The 17065-nt window shown below is 38.3% G+C and overlaps 1 protein-coding gene across 1 annotated transcript; it reads left to right on the plus strand.

The window, feature by feature from the left end:
- Positions 1-238: 238 nt before the first annotated feature.
- On the plus strand, positions 239-16760 carry LOC114455223 (interferon alpha/beta receptor 2-like). Its single transcript, XM_028436303.1, has 8 exons — positions 239-461; positions 4233-4335; positions 4463-4583; positions 8425-8585; positions 10806-10975; positions 13925-14093; positions 14228-14334; positions 14877-16760. Exons 2-8 carry the CDS (start codon positions 4242-4244, stop codon positions 15477-15479), a joined length of 1425 nt encoding a protein of 474 aa, XP_028292104.1. The 5' UTR covers positions 239-461; positions 4233-4241; the 3' UTR covers positions 15480-16760.
- The last annotated feature ends 305 nt before the right edge of the window (positions 16761-17065 follow it).

A 17065-nucleotide genomic window follows, 5' to 3' on the forward strand; every position in this document is an offset into this window, starting at 1 on the left:
CATTCTTGAAAATGAAGTCAAACAATATGTGAAAATCATCAAACACCCCATTAATATGAAAGCCATCAAGACTTTTGATTTGATGTGTTCTCTTCAATATTTTTGTATAATGTTTTACTCTGAAGCTGTGCCTCTATGTTTCTCCTTGGTGGTTGTTATTGCACTATTTGTATTGTACTGTTTTATGTATTTGAATAAAGTTTAAGAAAAAAAAAAAGTCAACCGCTCACTTCCGGGACAAAATGTTAGGCTCATGAGCCGCCATTGCTGTAAAAAAAAAAACAAAAAAAAACACACGAAACCATTGAAGTAAAAGGAGTTGTTGCAACTCTCTCGATACGGCTCTAGGAGGGACTATTCGGACGCAGCCTGTGTGTTACCCACACGGAAGTGATCCTTGCGTTCATCCTGAGATAAACTATTTGTACTTCTGGGCTTTCATGAACTAGCTTTTTGTGGGGGTAAGTTTAAGTTGTACGATACTACTAACCACTTTGTCTATCCACTGTTGCTATTAACATTCCTTTTAACTAAGTTACTTAATTTGCGCAGTGCAGTGATACCATGAAGTAGCCACAAGCCAGGCGGCCATTAATATTTATCGGACCAGTTGGCATCAAATTCCTTTGTGTCATTACGAAAACAACTTCATTTATTTGTAAAACATGTGTGATCCCTGTCACTATTATACCATTTGGTTGCGCATTGGTGAACAAACCTATTTAGAGCGTTTTCGATCAAATCCATACCCATAACAGAGCTGACGGACAGACGCAGGTAGGTAAATAGCAATAAAAAACGACCCATAAAACGTAAAAACGGCTCAAATGCGGACGTAAAGCTGCAAATACGGGCAGGCGCATGATGTTTAAGGAAACTAACCGGTGTTATAGTTTAAGTGGCGACCATTTTAACTGGTGACCGACTTCCGGTAGCGTGGCTTGTTGCCAAAGCAATGGCAGATGTGTTCAAAAAGGACCAGGGTGCATAGCTGCCCGCGTTGATGCCGGGTAGCTGTTATTTACGTTGTACAACTGTTTAAGGTGTTAATATGTAATTGTGTTTGCAGCTCTGTGTGCGGACGCGTTACATGTAGAAAACCGGACTTCTCGGTGCAAAGTGAACTCACCACGGCTGTTGTAAACAGGAAGTTACGTGTCTCGCATTTCTTCATCCCTATGTGTTTTTACAAAATCTACAGTCTGTATAATATGATGAAACAATAAAACAACGAACACGTATATGATCTGTGTCATACAAATAAATAAACAAACAGTTAAATTGCTTCCACTGGGGATCGATCCTTCGTCAATAAGAAAAAAATCAAATCTTTACGTTTGCTGCATTAACCGCTCGGCCGTTGATCAGCTTGCAATATACTGTTCTAATCTTTACATCTTGTGACCGCGTTTACTTGAATTTACACATCTCCATCATTGTTTTTGTTCACAAATCACTCTAAGAATATTTTTCAAACAATCTGTGGAGCCAAACTTCAGCGCGGTGCCTTCCAGAACAATGACTTTGTTTCGGTTCAGATTAACTGGCGACCTACTTCCGAACATATACATATATAATGTCTATGCTTCCGAAGGTCGCAACATACCACAGGTTACATCTGGGTCACAGGTATTGTATAGAAAATAATAACATAAAAGACTGTTTACTGTCACTGTGGAGTGAATAATGAATAATGTGTACTTTTTTAACGTGTATAATTTCTTTCTTCTTGTTTAACATTTATTATTTATTAGTAATATTTCTTGAGCGGCTGTAACGCATTTGATTTTCCCCTGGGATGAAGAAAGGACTTCTGATTATGTAATTTCACTTACTTAACTTTTACCACATTCAAGTAGATCAATCAAATCACATCTCATAATCATGTTTAGTGAGATGTACGTGTTATTCACTCCACAGTGACAGATGTAACCTGTGGTATGTTGCGACCTTCGGAAGCCATAAACATTTTTTTTTTTTTTTTTTAATTAAAAAATATATATAAATCAATAAAATTATGACAAGGTTTGACAGTTGAATAACATTCGGTTTTTAGTTTTAGTTTCTTTTAAATACATTTGATGGCCAAAAAAGGTGCCTGCAAAAAATTAAGTAAAATATTAAAACTACTACTGCTACTGATAAATTCACAATTATTCTACATATTTGAAAACAAGATTTTTATGTCAGCTGAATGTACAGCAAGTGTTTAAAAGCATTTCTGCCAAGAAATAACATGGCTGGTCACCTACACACCGCAGAGTGTTTCCTCTTTGCTGTGCTTTTACAAATGTATTCCTTGTGGTTCGTGAAACCAAATTTCACAACCAACAAGTTAGCGAACATGTTTAGCTCCCGCCTCTCTCTCCTGCTTGTGTGTCTGAGTGTGTCACACATGTCAGTCACATTAAGAAAGGTTGCGGTCATTATACGGGGTGGATTAAAGACTGAATAAAGGATTGTTTTATCCCATTCTTCTCCTTGTTATTATCACATTATAAAAAAGTTCAAAAATAGCAGGAATTAGTGCTGGTCTTGAGGGAAAATCCCGAGTCCGGACAGCCCGAGTCAGAGACAAGACCAAGTGACCGAAACCTTTAAAATTTGGTCCCAAGACCGGTCTCGACTACTACAACACTAAAACACACCCACATGATTGATTCAATCTAACCCTTTTCACAAGTGCTTAAAACATCAATTATATACACAAAATGAAAAATGAAAACTACAGAAATTGCTTCTTCCATTAACAAAATATATTATTAGGGTCTGAAGGCCAGAAGGACCCTATTGTAATTGCTTTTATTATATTATTATATCATCATGTGTTTGATTGTGAATTTGAACCCTGAGCACTTTTATAGCTTGGCTAATGTTAATGCCAGGTTATTGCTAATGTTAGCCCAATGCTAATAATAGGTTAACGAGATTAATGCTAGGTTATTGCTATATTGATGCTATTGCTAGATTAATGCTAAAGCTACATCATTGCTAATTAATTTATCAGATTTGACAGGGAAAAGGTCTGGTATTACTTTTATGACATTAAAGCTATCATCCCAGAGCCACAACCTGCCACCTCCTCAGCTCGTCACTTCTGTGTGTTGCAAGAGATCTGGGCAAAGTACACAGAAAAGCACATTTAAAACTAGGGATGTAATGATTCACTCAACTCCCGATACGATTCGATTCACGATACTGGGTTCACGATACGATTCTGTCATGATTTATTTTACAAAATGGGACTGTAGACAATTATTTTTTTTGGGAAAAAAACTAGAAAATACGGTACTATTTTCCTTTTATTTTTCATTGTCAAAAGAATTCCTTGATAAACTATTCAAAACAATGCAATTTAACTAAAAATAAATCTTGAATGAAATAAATAAAGGAATAATACAAATGAAAATGAAGCCTATTAATTTAAATTCTGGTTCTATAATAAACAATGCAAAACTGCATAATAGTTATTTTTCTTTTTAAAAGTGCAACTGAAAATGTATTTTGTGCCTTAACAATTGGACTTTAAAAAAAAAAAAAAAAAACCATGATTGCAATGATTAACGTCATATTTGTTTGGACCAGCAGAGGGCGCTGGTAACCCAGTGGTCGGTTGGCATGCAGATACTGTATCTTGCAGTGAAGAAGAGAAGCTATGCTAGCAGACAGAGCTAATAGAAAAACGTGACTTTTACAGATATTCAAGTAATATTACAGATATTCTTTCGGTGCTAAAGGGGTAATGAATGATTTATTAACATATTTAAGAGTAGAAGGCGGCCAGAAAGAAAGTATTAGCAGACTCCTCCCGCCGCCTACACTTGTGGATAGCGCCCTCTGCTGGTTAAAAAAAGTACTGCGATTCAATTTTCAGAAAATCGATATCAACCGTGATACCTATGAATCGATTTTTAACTGCCTTACGATTAATCATTACATTCCCTATTTAAAACAGTTAGATTAGAAGTTGTTAATATAGTTTAACAGGAAGTAAAGAAATTACTAACCCTCATCCATCATTAATATCCATGTCTTTAGATCTTATAGCTACAGTACCTTTTAATTGTATCTTACTTTATTTTAGTATTTATTGTGTTTCCTCACAGGAGTTAAAAACTAATATTTTCTGAAAAAATGATGAATATTTCTAAAATTTTGTTTCTGTTGAGTAAGAAATATAGATTTTATAATGATAAAGTTACTGTGTATGAACATAATTGTTGTAATTCCAGCTTCTGGATATGTGCTCTGGAAACCCAAGCCACTGCTCAAAGACTTCTAGAAGAATTGAGTGTCTGCTGCTTACTCTTTTTCTTACTGTACAGCTTGAGTTTGGTAAGTTTTCTTAAAGACTAAATTAAACTTAATTTTTTTGGTTTCTAATAGTTCTGTATGTCTCTTAAGGTGTTCTTGCAATCATTGTTGACCTGTTCACAGCAAATCTAATTTTCTGTTTACTCAGCACTTGCTTTGCTACCTGCTCCAGTCAACATTTCTGTCAATTCTATCAACTTTGACCACTCACTTTTGTGGGATCCTGGGCCAGGAACACCTCCAGGGACACAGTACAAAATCTTTAAATGGTAGGTTAACTTATCTTTGAGAATTAAATTTCCCTTGCCAGACGAACTACATTGATTTAAGTTATGGTACTTACCAATGACCAAATTTTTCCCTGGAACTGCAAACTTTCCTCAGAACTGTATATGATCTGAATGGCAGAACCACTGCCATTAAGTTTCCTCATATAGTTTTAGGAGGGTTGCAGAAAGCTCCAAAACAACAAAAACAGTCAGACTTTTACATATTTTAAGCTGACTGTCAAGTGCACATTGTCTGTCTGTTGAGATGAAGCTTCGATAAGCTTTTGACACTTTAAATGCTTTGTTTCTTACATCCATTTAACTTAATGACTCTACGTTAAAAACCTATTTCAATATGAGCACTTAAGCGTCTTCTAAGCAGAGGTTGAGATGGAGCATGGAGTGGAAACAATGAAAAATACACTCTTGGATTCTGTCAGCGAGATCTATTCGGGTTCCCCTGCACTTCATTGCAACTGTACTTGTAGCGTCAAAGTCCTCTAACTCTGTCTACTACTGTTTGCGTTCAGGGATTGTTTTGACGTGTACTCGGTTATATATTGAGATGAAAATATCCACCTTTGTCTTTGATATATTTGCTTCTTTATTCTATTAATAATCCCAGGGTTTATAATATACACAGAAAAGTTCAACCAAAAAGTGAACACAGGCGACTCAGCCAAATACTCGACAACGGTTTGCTTCTTCTCCAAATCACCAAAACCTGTACCAACACCATGGCAACCTAAATAACCTACCTGCCCCGCCTACACCAGGCTCACGTAAACACAAGTACAAAAAAAATACAAAAAAGTATTAATAACGTTAGAAATAAATTGTGGCTCCTACAGTACTTGATCCGCATTAAAAAAAAATTCATGAATGTGGGAATAAATCAGCACACAAGAAATTATTCATGTAGTGATGGATGCAGAGAACCAACACAAGCCTGCTGTGAAACTTGATTCTGTCGTGAAAAAAATAGTTAAATTTTTCGGGAAGGCTTAAATTATAGACGGAGACGTGCACAGTGCATGAAAAGGTGTGCAGAGAGAAACTAGAGGTTATTTACATAACCCTGGTTCTCTGAGTAATATGAGTGAGATGTCTCACTATGGGATATATGCCTCCGCGTCATATCGCAGAAGCCTAATCTCATTACGCCAATCCTGATTGGCTGGTGAAATATATTCAGCCGCGGCAGGTAGTCCCACCTACAATAAGTAGGGTTGGGCACTGAGAACCGGTTCCACATAGGAACCTGTTCCTAACATCCTGTTCCGGAACCGTTACAAAGATGTTTGCATTTCGATTATTTATTTCGATTCCTAAATGCCCACACTAGTTTGTTTCTGCGGCTTGCTCTGTTTGTTTACGCGGGGTTTGTATAAGGTGCGTTCAGAGCGCAACTCTAGCGACCGCTGTGTGTGTGTGTGTGTGTGTGTGTGTTGTGTGTGTGTGTGTGTGTGTGTGTGTGTGTGTGTGTGTGTGTGTGTGTGTGTGTGTGTGTGTGTGTGTGTGTGTGTGTGTGTGTGTGTGTGTGTGTGTGTGTGTGTGGCTACCGTTTCAGTTTGGACTGCGGAGTGGAAGGGAGATAGGAGCTATTAACCAGTAAAAAGCCCAGTAAAACTCCGGGAATCAAACACCAGGAATAAATAGTTGTTCCCTGGTAAAGATAGTTGCTCTAACAACAGGTAAAATTATAAACTTGGTGATATTACATCCTCTACATGCAGTACGGGGACGCATTTACTGCTTAACTAGGGTAATTGAATACCCTAGTTAAGTACAGCAACCTAATTAAACTGTATCAACTAAGTGAATTAATAAAAATGGCCTGTGTAAAGGCTTTTTCAAATGAAAAAATTATCCTGTGAAATCTGACCTGTTTATCTGCACAACGCAAAGAATCGAGAATCGTTTACAACAGGAATCGAAATTGAGAATCGGAATCAGAATAGTTAAAATCCAAACAATGCCAATCCCTATCTATAAGTAGAGGATGGATGAAACCACGCCATTCAAATAAGCAAACCTCTTCTCACTCACCAAGCAAGAAGGGCAGTCTGGTGAGACATCTCACTCATAATACTCGGAGAACCTTTGTTATGTAAATAACCTATAGTTATCTTTCATAACATTTGTTTCAATGTCTCACTATGGTATATGGTAGCTCCCGTATTAGAGAAAAACTTATCACGCGTTACACCAGCCAGCGGGGCCAGCACTGTTCCGATCAGGTCAGGAGAACCGCCGGCACCACGCACGGAGCGGAGACATCCAGCCAGTAAAACCGGACAAAAGTGAGGGGCGAGGACCAACTCGCCACAGCACAAATATTCTGAACAGACAATCCCCTGAACAAGGCACAGGATGTGGCTAAACCCGAGTCGAATGTGCACGCAGCAGGCGGCTGCAGACCCTGACTCGTATAAGCCAAAGCAATTGCTTTCACCACTCACTGTGACAGAAGTTGCTTAGTAACAGGCTTCCCTTTATGGGGCGGAGCCCAGGAGACAAAGAGCTGATCGCAGAGCTGGTCGTCACATCACTGGAGCAATGAAGTGAATGAGTGACCAAAAAGCGCCACTGTATTGAAGTGACTGCAGTCGCGTTTGGTGTGAACGTACCTTTATACAAAATCCTGCGTAAACAAACAGAGCAAGCAGGGTGGAGTAATACAAACCGCAGAGACAAACTAGTGCGGGCATTTAGGAACTGAAAGAAATAATCGAAATTCAAACATGTTCGTAACGGTTCCGGAACCAGATGTTAGGAACCAGTTCCTGTTTGGAACCGGATCTCAGTGCCCAACCCTACAGGTGAGGTAATAAAATACGCATGTTCGCTCTGGGTGCACACACTGCACAGACACCTTCGGGCTTAAGAAAGGCCAAAAAGGGGCACCGTAACATATCCCCCGAGAAGCCCATACTGTCTGGGGAGGAAATATGTGCCCTACAGGCCGACAAACATGAACCAAATGCTGACGGCGCAGCAGGAAGGCATGCTCAAGCATCATAAACCTGTATTTCCTGAGATATCTGTTCAGAGAACATCAAACCAGGATAGGGCAAAATCTGGACCCCCCTTCCCGTTTTGGGACCAGAAATACCTCCATAGCACTCCCTGTGGCCTGGACTGTGCAGCGTTGAACACAGAGACACAGGTCGGTGACAATCGACATCTCCACCCACATGGCCTGAGTCGGCCCAAAAAACCTCGCAGAGCTCAGCGGAGGCGTAATTCCCATAGTGAGACATCGAAACTAATGTTGTTAAAAGAACTGTTCAGTGCTGCATCTCAGACTTCACTGTGATAACGCATCAAGAACTTTGTGTTTTTACGAGAAAACATATTTAATTTTACTATCTTTCAGCAGTCTACTCAGTTATTGGCCTGCACATTGCTATTTAATGCACACAAGAGTAGATGAGTTAAACATTTTATTTTACATTTAATTTGCTATTGTGCATTGTTGGAATGTCGAGTCTAAATAAATATTTTCATGATTTTTAAAATGTATTTATTGATTGATTGATTTCATTTTAGTGAGGTCTGTTTCAGTGTTTGGATTATTGGCCTTAGTTTCCTCATTTTTGCTTTTCGGTTTCGGCAAAGAATTTTCATTATGGCCGCCTCGGTGTGTTGGTGTGTGTTCTTCGCTCCAACTGCCAAGTGAACACTTTTGTGTTGTTTTTAAACTGTACTTGGTGAATAAAATCCTTTCTGATTCTGATCACTAGTCATCCCATTAGTTTATGATTTTAAGCATGTGATTAAATTATATTAAACACATATTCTCTTGAAATACATTTACACAATGTTTCTCTGTGTTCAGGATCAGAGGGTATAAACACACAGAGCTACTAAACTCAACCACAACATCGCTTAAACTGAAGTTAGGCATTCGAAAGACGTATGGCTTTACAATCCAAGCATTGTACAACCTCACCACATCGCCATCTTCCAAAGAAGTCTTCTTCACCCCTTTCAGTGACAGTAAGTCAGTAAGATTTGTATGCTTGTTATCTTGCCTTTATATATGCTGTATGTAAAAATAAGAGAATCTGAAATCTATATTCTAGAGTTCAATTATTTTTCTAAAAAAACAAGATTTTCTTTTTTTTTTAAATCAGAAAGTAGAGCTAAAGAAAGAAAGCTTTGTGTAGTAGGACCATCTGTCATCCACTTTGCAGAGAAGGTGATAGGCTTAATTTTCTCTCCAGAGGCCTCATTTATTAATCTGTGCAAAGAAAAGGTTTAGAATGTACCTACACCGCTGGTGTAGCATTAGCGGTAGCATTACTAACAGCTGATGTGTGTGAACAATGAGGCCGTGGCTCCTGGCAGTGACTCCCAACATGATCGGCAGCAGAAAAAGTAGTGTAGTTTGGGCGTCCAGTAGTGTAGTTTTCATTTACATATATGGCAATAAAGTATAATACATATATTAAACCGCAGTGTTTGTTTTAGCTGTTAGATCGTTGGAGAGGGAGGAGCTCACATTCTAGGAGGCATGTTAGGTGATGTCACCTGCTAACGTGGGCAAAATCTAACTCGCCCTTTTAAAGCTGACTTTTAAAAAAATGTGGAATAACAAGGGAGGGAGGAAAGAGAACTTTTTCAAGTTTGTCCCTCTGAATGAGGTTAAAGGAATGTACAGTATATCACTGTAGAAAAACCATTAGAAAGTTTTTTTTTTCATTATTCCTCCCCTTTAATGCACTTTAGTTTATTTTTTTGGAATGCATGTTTTGTTTTGTTTGAAGGGCTAATATAAATGAAAAACTTTGTTGGGCTTTTTTTGAAAAGCAAAGGCAACTGGATTATTTCAAAAATGTCAGTGTGTTTCAAAAACTGTGGTGTGTGTGTGCAATCATGGGAGAAGAGCCTTGGTGAGAGAAGTAAAGAAGAACCCAAAGATCACTGTGGCCGAGCTCCAGAGATACAGTAGGGAGATGGGGAAAAAGTTCCACAAAGTCAAATATCACTGCAGCCCTCCATTAGTAGGGGCTTTATGGCAGAGTGGCCCAACGGAAGCCTCTCCTCAGTGCAAGACATGTGAAAGCCTGCATAGAGTTTACCAAAAAACACATGAAGGACTCCCAGACTATGAGAAATAAGATTCTCTGATCTGATGAGACCAAGATTGAACTTTTGAGGGTTAATTCTAAGCTGTATGTGTGGAGAAAACCAGGCACTGCTCATCACCTGCCCAATACAATCTCAATCGTGAAACATGGTGGTGGAAGCATCATGCTGCCAGCACAGCATTTTTCAGCTAGAGGGACAGGACGACTGGTTGTAATTGAAGGAAAGATGAATACGGCCAAGTACAGAGATATCCTGGAAGAAAACCTCTTCCTGAGTGCTCAGGACCTCAGACTGGGCCGAAGGTTAACCTTCCAACAAGACAATGACCCTAAGCACACAGCTAGAATAAAAAAGTGGCTTCGGAACAACTCTCTGACCATTCTTGACTGGCCCAACCAGAGCCCTGACCTAAACCCAATTGAGCATCTCTGGAGAGACCTGAAAATAGCTGTCCATCAATGTTCACCATCCAACCTGACAGAACTGGAGAGGATCTGCAAGAATGGCAGAGGATCCCCAAATCCAGGTGTGAAAAACTTGTTGCATCATTCCCAAGAAGACTCATGGCTGTACTAGCTCAAAAGGGTGCTTCTACTCAATACTGAGCAAAGGGTCTGAATACTTATGACCGTGTGATATTTCAGTTTTTCTTTTTTAAAACATTTGCAAAAATTTCAAAATTTCTGTTTTTTTCTGTCAAGATGGGGTGCTGAGTGAGAAATAAAATGAATGTTTTTGATTTTAGCAAATGGCTGCAATTAAATTAATTTAAAGGGGTCTGAATACTTTTCGTACCCACTGTATACTGCCCATTATTGTTTTTATTTTATTTATGCAACCAAAACACCAAGGAAAATTCCCTGTACTTGCAAACTTATATGGGGATACAAAAGGAAATTAGATCTTTTTTCAATCAGCTCCCTTTGAATGAAAATATTTCTAACACATAAATAAATACATTTTTAAAAATTAAGTTCTATTTTACTAGTATCGTCTTGAAGAAATTTGATTCTGATTTAAAATCAATAAATGCAGCTCCATTTGGACTTGTTTTTCTTCAATAAATTTCAATTCTCAACCAACAATGTCCAAATATTTGAAAAATTGCTATCTTTTTCTGTTCAGCCAAAATTGATCCCCTGGAACTGTCATTGGCTGGATGTGGCAACTGCCTGAAAATCAAAATTTTACTGCCAAAGCCTGATCCGCACTCGGGAATCAATGACATCCAGGAATTTTACAAAGCTAATTTTACAGTGTCGTGGAGGAAGAATGGAAATGGAAAACTATCAAAGGTAAGAAATATTTTACAATGTTTTACATCACATAATTAATTTACTATGATATATATATATATATATATATACATATGAGACCTTAGCCCAATACAGTCCCTCCAAGATTTTGCGATGTTGTGATAGCAACTATTACCGCGAAATCGGTGCGGCAATGTAATTTTTCCAAAAGCCTACAACTTTGCTGAAAGAAAAAAAAAAAAATGCTGCCGCTTATCGTTATTTTTGGCATTTTAGCACTTGTAGTTGCTACGGAAGTAGCGCAAGATGTACTATGGGCTTTGCGCCATAGAAATGTATACGTAGACACCGCATCAACTGCTGCCGCCCACTAGAGCAGTGCGTCTATGTACAGTATATTATGTGTATGCATGGTGCTGCTTACAAGGAACCTACTAAGAAGAAAATGCCTATGTCACATCCTGTTTATAACCAGTCCTGGGAGAAAGCATTCAGTTGAGTCATGTGCGATAGAAATACCTTGCATTTGCTTACAAAACTATTGGTTAAGGACCGTGCAAAACAGTACCCAACGTTGCTTCAAAACAGTTGAGGTAAAAAATTTTTGTTCAAAATGTAATGTTATCGAGCAAAAAGTGGAAGTCGTCTATGGACAAGCATTTTGCTTTTGCAAAGCACTTCAAGAGAATGCAAGCCAGTGCACAACCTCATGTGGGAGAACAAACAGGAAGCACACATTATCATTACATACAGTATGTTCGTTAATGCTTTGTATTTTTTTTATTTTTGTTATGCTTAAAGAAATGTCTTCATGACAGGTTCATGTTATGCACTTTAAGATTTCTTAATGTCTGGTCAATATGTGTTTAGGATTGGTAGAAATAAGGCATTTCAGCCCGCAACAATCACAAAAAATGCCTGCAAAATCCTGTATGGACTGCCTATACTACTGTATGAAGCTGGTTTTCCTCCTATCACTCTAATATCCAAGATTAGCCCTGTGTGTCCTGTGCCCTGGCTCTGCGTGAAAGCTTACGCAGGATCGAAAAACTTTCCCCTTATTCGCTTCATATGTGTGTCTGAAGCGAATATGAAAGCACCGCCAACCAGACTTCTTTTCTTTTCACCATCAACTATGGAGGAACCTTGTAAAATCAATGCTCTTTATCTTCTGTGGAAGCTTAAGTGCTGTCAAAACGCTTGACGCCGGCGTTCCTGGATTCACCAGGTTAATCAGCGACGCATCCAACTCAGTGAGTTTCACTGTTTTCTTCACTCCTTCTTGGTCCGATCCCGGTAAACAAACTGGCCGTGTTGTAGAGCTCCGGGTGGTCACACACCGAAACGATTATTTTCTCCTCCATGCTGAAATTGGTGAAAACACTGGTGTCCATGTTGACTGCCCTCATTGTCAACAATGACTGAATGTCAGACATTCACTGGAGTTCAAGATTTTCAACTCAGGCGAATGACGAATGTTACTGAAACTTGAGAGTGCACATACCGCCGCGCAAATCAGAAAACATTTTGTAATACATCTGGTGTGAACGCAACATAAACCCCTATTAGACATGGCCTGCCTGTCTGATTTGCTCTATATTAACGATCAAGGCGTATTAAGGCTATGGAAAAACTGGGACAACCAATATGAGGTCCAACAGAAACATTTTAGTATTAGAACTGAAGCAATGAAAAAAACTAAGCTGACATGAGAGAAAAAGTACTTAGTGAAAGTCAATGTCAGCTTTATTGTCAATTTTACATGTATAGCACATACAGAAGATCAAAATGTAATTTCTCTCAGACCCTTGTGAAGATGATACAACATTTAAGACAATCTAGGGAATAAAACTATTGGTAAAGTAAAATAGAATAAATATATTTAAAGAAATAACACAAAACTGAAGGATTTATGTACAATACATAAAATAGAAAGGTACATTAAACAATACAAACATACAGGACAATCAGTGCAATGTGGATAAGGTGTATGTGTGCAAATACAGTTCAGAGATCAATGCTGATGGGCTTTAAGTTTATGTGGGCGGGGAGAGAGTCTAGTTTTCTGACAGCCTGTTATGGGTTGGAGGTTTCCCCAGCAATGCAGATGGCTTTCCAGGTGAGGCAGGTATGGTATATGTTACGAAATGAAGAGAGGGGCGCACAGGAGATCTTCTCTCTGGATTTGTTCTGAGATGGAGATGAGCTGGGCTGCAGATTAAACATTGCCTCCAAATCCATGTCAACAACACTGAAATGAAGAAACTTTGTAACCATATAGTTCAGTAGTAATATTACATGGCCATTGTGTACCAACAAGGGAAGTTCTGAATACAGGTCAATGGAATATTGTTGCTTCTTTCAGGAATCCTAAAGCATTGTTATTGTTTCCTAGCTTACCAGCAGTTAACTGACTAGCCTGCACTACGTTAGACGTAACATTTATAATATTGATGAGGGAATATTGTAGTAGGCTAACACCAGGGTGAGATAAAACTTACCAGGATGATTAACGGGGGTCTGCAGGACGGGCTCTGCCGTGGCTGTAGTTCGGTTTGGTCCGTGCTCTGTCCACTTCCCCTTGAGACACCCACAGTACCAGGAAATAATGTTCTCCTCCTTTGACAACGGCTGTCTTGTTGGACACCCTTTTAAATGTTTTTTTTTTTTTTTTTCGGATGTGTGCTAATGCGACCAGCTGCCTGAAAACTTGAAAAAATGACTCCTTTTTGATTTTGGAGTATCGTTGATAACCCCGCCTAGCACCCACCAACTTTGGAGCTGTGCTCTGGCACAGCAGCTAGTTGGGGTCAGCTTAGCTCTAGTTTTTAGCTCCGAGAGCTGGAGCTTTGTTGGTGGAAACAGAAAGAATTGGAGAACACAGCTCTTGTGTGTCAAAGTAAATCTCATAAATCTACATGTTGTTTTACTGGTTTTGGTCATAGTTGAGTGTTTGAATAACTAACCTTTTTTTCATTTGACCCTCAGCATTTTACCAGACGAACAGCTTTCACTCTGGAGAACTTGGAACAGGGTGCAGAGTACTGTGTACAGGTGCACATGAATACAAATCTCAACAAAAACATTGATCCATCAACTTTAAAGTGCATCCTTACTAGCCCTCCGCAAACAAGTGGGAGTAAGCATCTTTTGTTAGGTTGGTGCTTAAAAAAATTTCATCAACAGTTTGTGATTCATTTATTAGTAATGTTTGGTGTTTGTTTACATTCAAACTGTTTTGTTTTCTAAATTAAATTAATAATGGTTTTTCTGTCATCTTCTTGTCCGCAGGCCTTCTATTTGCTGGGTCTGGTGTTGTTGTAATGATCATTACATTTTGTGTCTATTATACTGGGTTTTGTTGTAAACCGAAGGTGCATCAGCCCAAAGCACTAACTGTAAGAAATTAGTCTTTTCTATTCTCTAGTTTTTGCACAATTATATAGACTGTAAATGGACTTGATTTATATAGCACTTTTTATTACCTACTAAGTAGTCCCAAAGTGCTTTAAAATATCAACTCATTCAGCCATTCACACACCAGTGGGATAGAGCTGCCATGCAAGGTGCTCGTTGACCATTTAGCAACTTTAAGTTCCGTTTGTTGCCCAAACACTTGGACAAAAAAAATTATTGTAAACAACAGTTAAACTGAAATAGGCTTGCTTTCTCTCACTCCCATTGCTTCTTTTTTATTTTGAAGCTCTTCTTAGGACCTTCTTAAGATCTAAGAGTGCAAAATTTAAATTCTTGCAATTTTTGGTCTTAAAATTTTGATCAGGAGTGTACTTAAATGCATCATGACCTGAATTTGCCCATCATCAGCTGGATACATCGTGCTCAATTATCCATAATTATACCATTTATATTGTTATTCTTTTTACAGCCATTTATGTTTCAAAAACTCTTATCTTTGCTTTTCTTCTTTTTGCTTGTCCAGACAACTCCGAGCCAATACAAAGACACCTTCACTCCAAAGAGGGCAATCTCTGACTGTATTACCATAACCTCAGATAAGGGAAATGGAAAAGCAGTGGAAAGACAAACGTTGATCATATTTCCTGCTGCAATCATGGAACCAAATTCAGAAATGGAAAATGTGCGGGAAGAGGATAGATCGTCATGTTACTTGAACAAAAATTTTCAACTTTCATTAAGTGAAAATAGCTCTTCAGGATTTGGCCCTCTTTTGGATTCCAATAATGCCATTCTAGAAAAGAATTTGCAGCAGATCGACTTTAAAGTAAAGTCTGATGTTGAGGAGCCAGTTGTTCATTTGATTGACACATGTTTTCATACTGAAGATCAAAACCCAAGTGAACAGAATTATGAGGGAGTAAAGAATGAAGAAGAGGGGGAGTTGTGGAACAATACTCTCAATGTGAATTTGCTCTCTGTTACCATTGCTGCTCCAGTGATAGAAATAAGAGAAATGGAAGATGAGGATACTGAACCTAACTCCACTGACTTTTCAACAATACAAACTATGGAAACTTCATTTGCTCAAGATAGTTATCTAAAAAGGACTTTGGCTATACCGTAATTGACAAGTTAGATAGTAAAAAATCTTTTTTTAGGATGCTAAAGAAGTACGGATTCAGAGACTACTTCTCCGGTTACCTTAAGTCAAGCATGGCTTTGCACTGAAATTATAGACTATCATTGGGCAGTCAATGTGCAAAAGCTCATGTTCTGGATAAACAACAGTTGTGATTCTCTTTCTTCTTGGTCACACTTGGAAAGAGCCTTTGCCCATTTTTTTTGCACAAGCTCAGGTTTATGCACACAGCTTCCCTTCCCTTCAATAACTGCTGTAGCATAACTAATAAAGAGATGACTGCATTTTGAAGTTTAATTCCACAAAAGGACCAGTGACAAACTATTGTCTAACAAACTCCTCCCAAAGCCCAAAAATTGTCAATTTGAACACTGAACAGGACCCAAGGGACTGGGAGCAATACCCTCTGCCTCCTCCCAAAGCTGCTTTTCCCAGAGACCTTTGGTTTGCGATGCCTTTTACTTACAGGTCCTTCCTGCCCCCAAAGGAACACTAAACTGACAATACAATCTTCTTTGGAATTAATGAAGAAGACACCTTGGACTCGACTTTTCATTTGAAACCAAATGTGCCCTTATCTTTGGTTTGTTTGTTTTATATTACAAATTACCTAATCATTTATATCTAGGAACATTCCTGTTTTTATTAATTTAGATTACAAAAAGTTTCAAGATTCAATTATGCACCCTTTTTTTCTACCGAATAGCTTTCCTCTTTTGCTCAAATGTGATAAATTCTTTCTTTAAGAATTTTTCTTTTAACTATTTAAGGCCTTCCATAAAAACAGTTTCCTTTTCAGTAATTATTATCAACACATTGTGAATGATATGAATTGCTTTTGTAATAATAGAATAGTTACGTCTATGAAGAGTAAGAAATGAGATGCCTGTGTGTTCTGTGATCTCACACACACCTCAAACCAGAACACATGGCCTCGCCTCCATGCCTTATCCATAATTCTCCATTCTTGTTTTATGGCTTTTTCTTAAAGTCCCACTCTTTTTCTAATCAATCTGGCTCGCATTATGCAATTTGAGCAGTCTGGTCTTAAAAACCCCTGACCCCAGTTCTCAGTTTGTCTCAGCTCTTACATTGCATCATTTCACTCATAACATGTCCATTAAATCTGTGTACAAAATGTATATAATGTGTTATACTAGTTTAGCCAGTAGTAACCTTCAGTAATCATTGTTTGGATTTGCCTGTTATCATTATGCTTGTACATGATCAATATTCCCATTTGTAATAATAAATGCATAACTTCTACTTGTTTGTTTATTAATCTTATAACTTATAAGACCTCTGAACCGACGTCAAGAACCCACCTGGGGAACAGGCATTAATTAATAACTCATAAAGTGATCTAGGACACTTTAACTCAATCTTAGATGGCATCCCAGGCAATTTTTCATTTTGATACTAATACTAATAGGTTTTCAAAGGGGGCGCTGTTAGGCGATGAGCAAGTAGGACACATCTCCCTGTAGCGCTGCCAATTTCAATTTAAAACTCCATCTTTCACAAAACCAAAGTTGCCACCATAGCAAAAGATACAAAACCACTACGTTACT

The sequence above is a fragment of the Gouania willdenowi genome, chromosome 21 (genome assembly GCF_900634775.1).
Source record: "Gouania willdenowi chromosome 21, fGouWil2.1, whole genome shotgun sequence".
Classification (NCBI taxonomy): domain Eukaryota; kingdom Metazoa; phylum Chordata; class Actinopteri; order Blenniiformes; family Gobiesocidae; genus Gouania; species Gouania willdenowi.

Bases quoted from the DNA above. Each gene is read 5' to 3' on its own strand.
- LOC114455223 (XM_028436303.1), top strand. From the start codon at position 4,242: ATGTGCTCTGGAAACCCAAGCCACTGCTCAAAGACTTCTAGAAGAATT. The intron at 14,094-14,227 runs GTTGGTGCTTAA...TCTTGTCCGCAG, and splicing joins GAGTAAGCATCTTTTGTTAG to GCCTTCTATTTGCTGGGTCT. The intron at 14,335-14,876 runs GTAAGAAATTAG...TTGCTTGTCCAG, and splicing joins ATCAGCCCAAAGCACTAACT to ACAACTCCGAGCCAATACAA.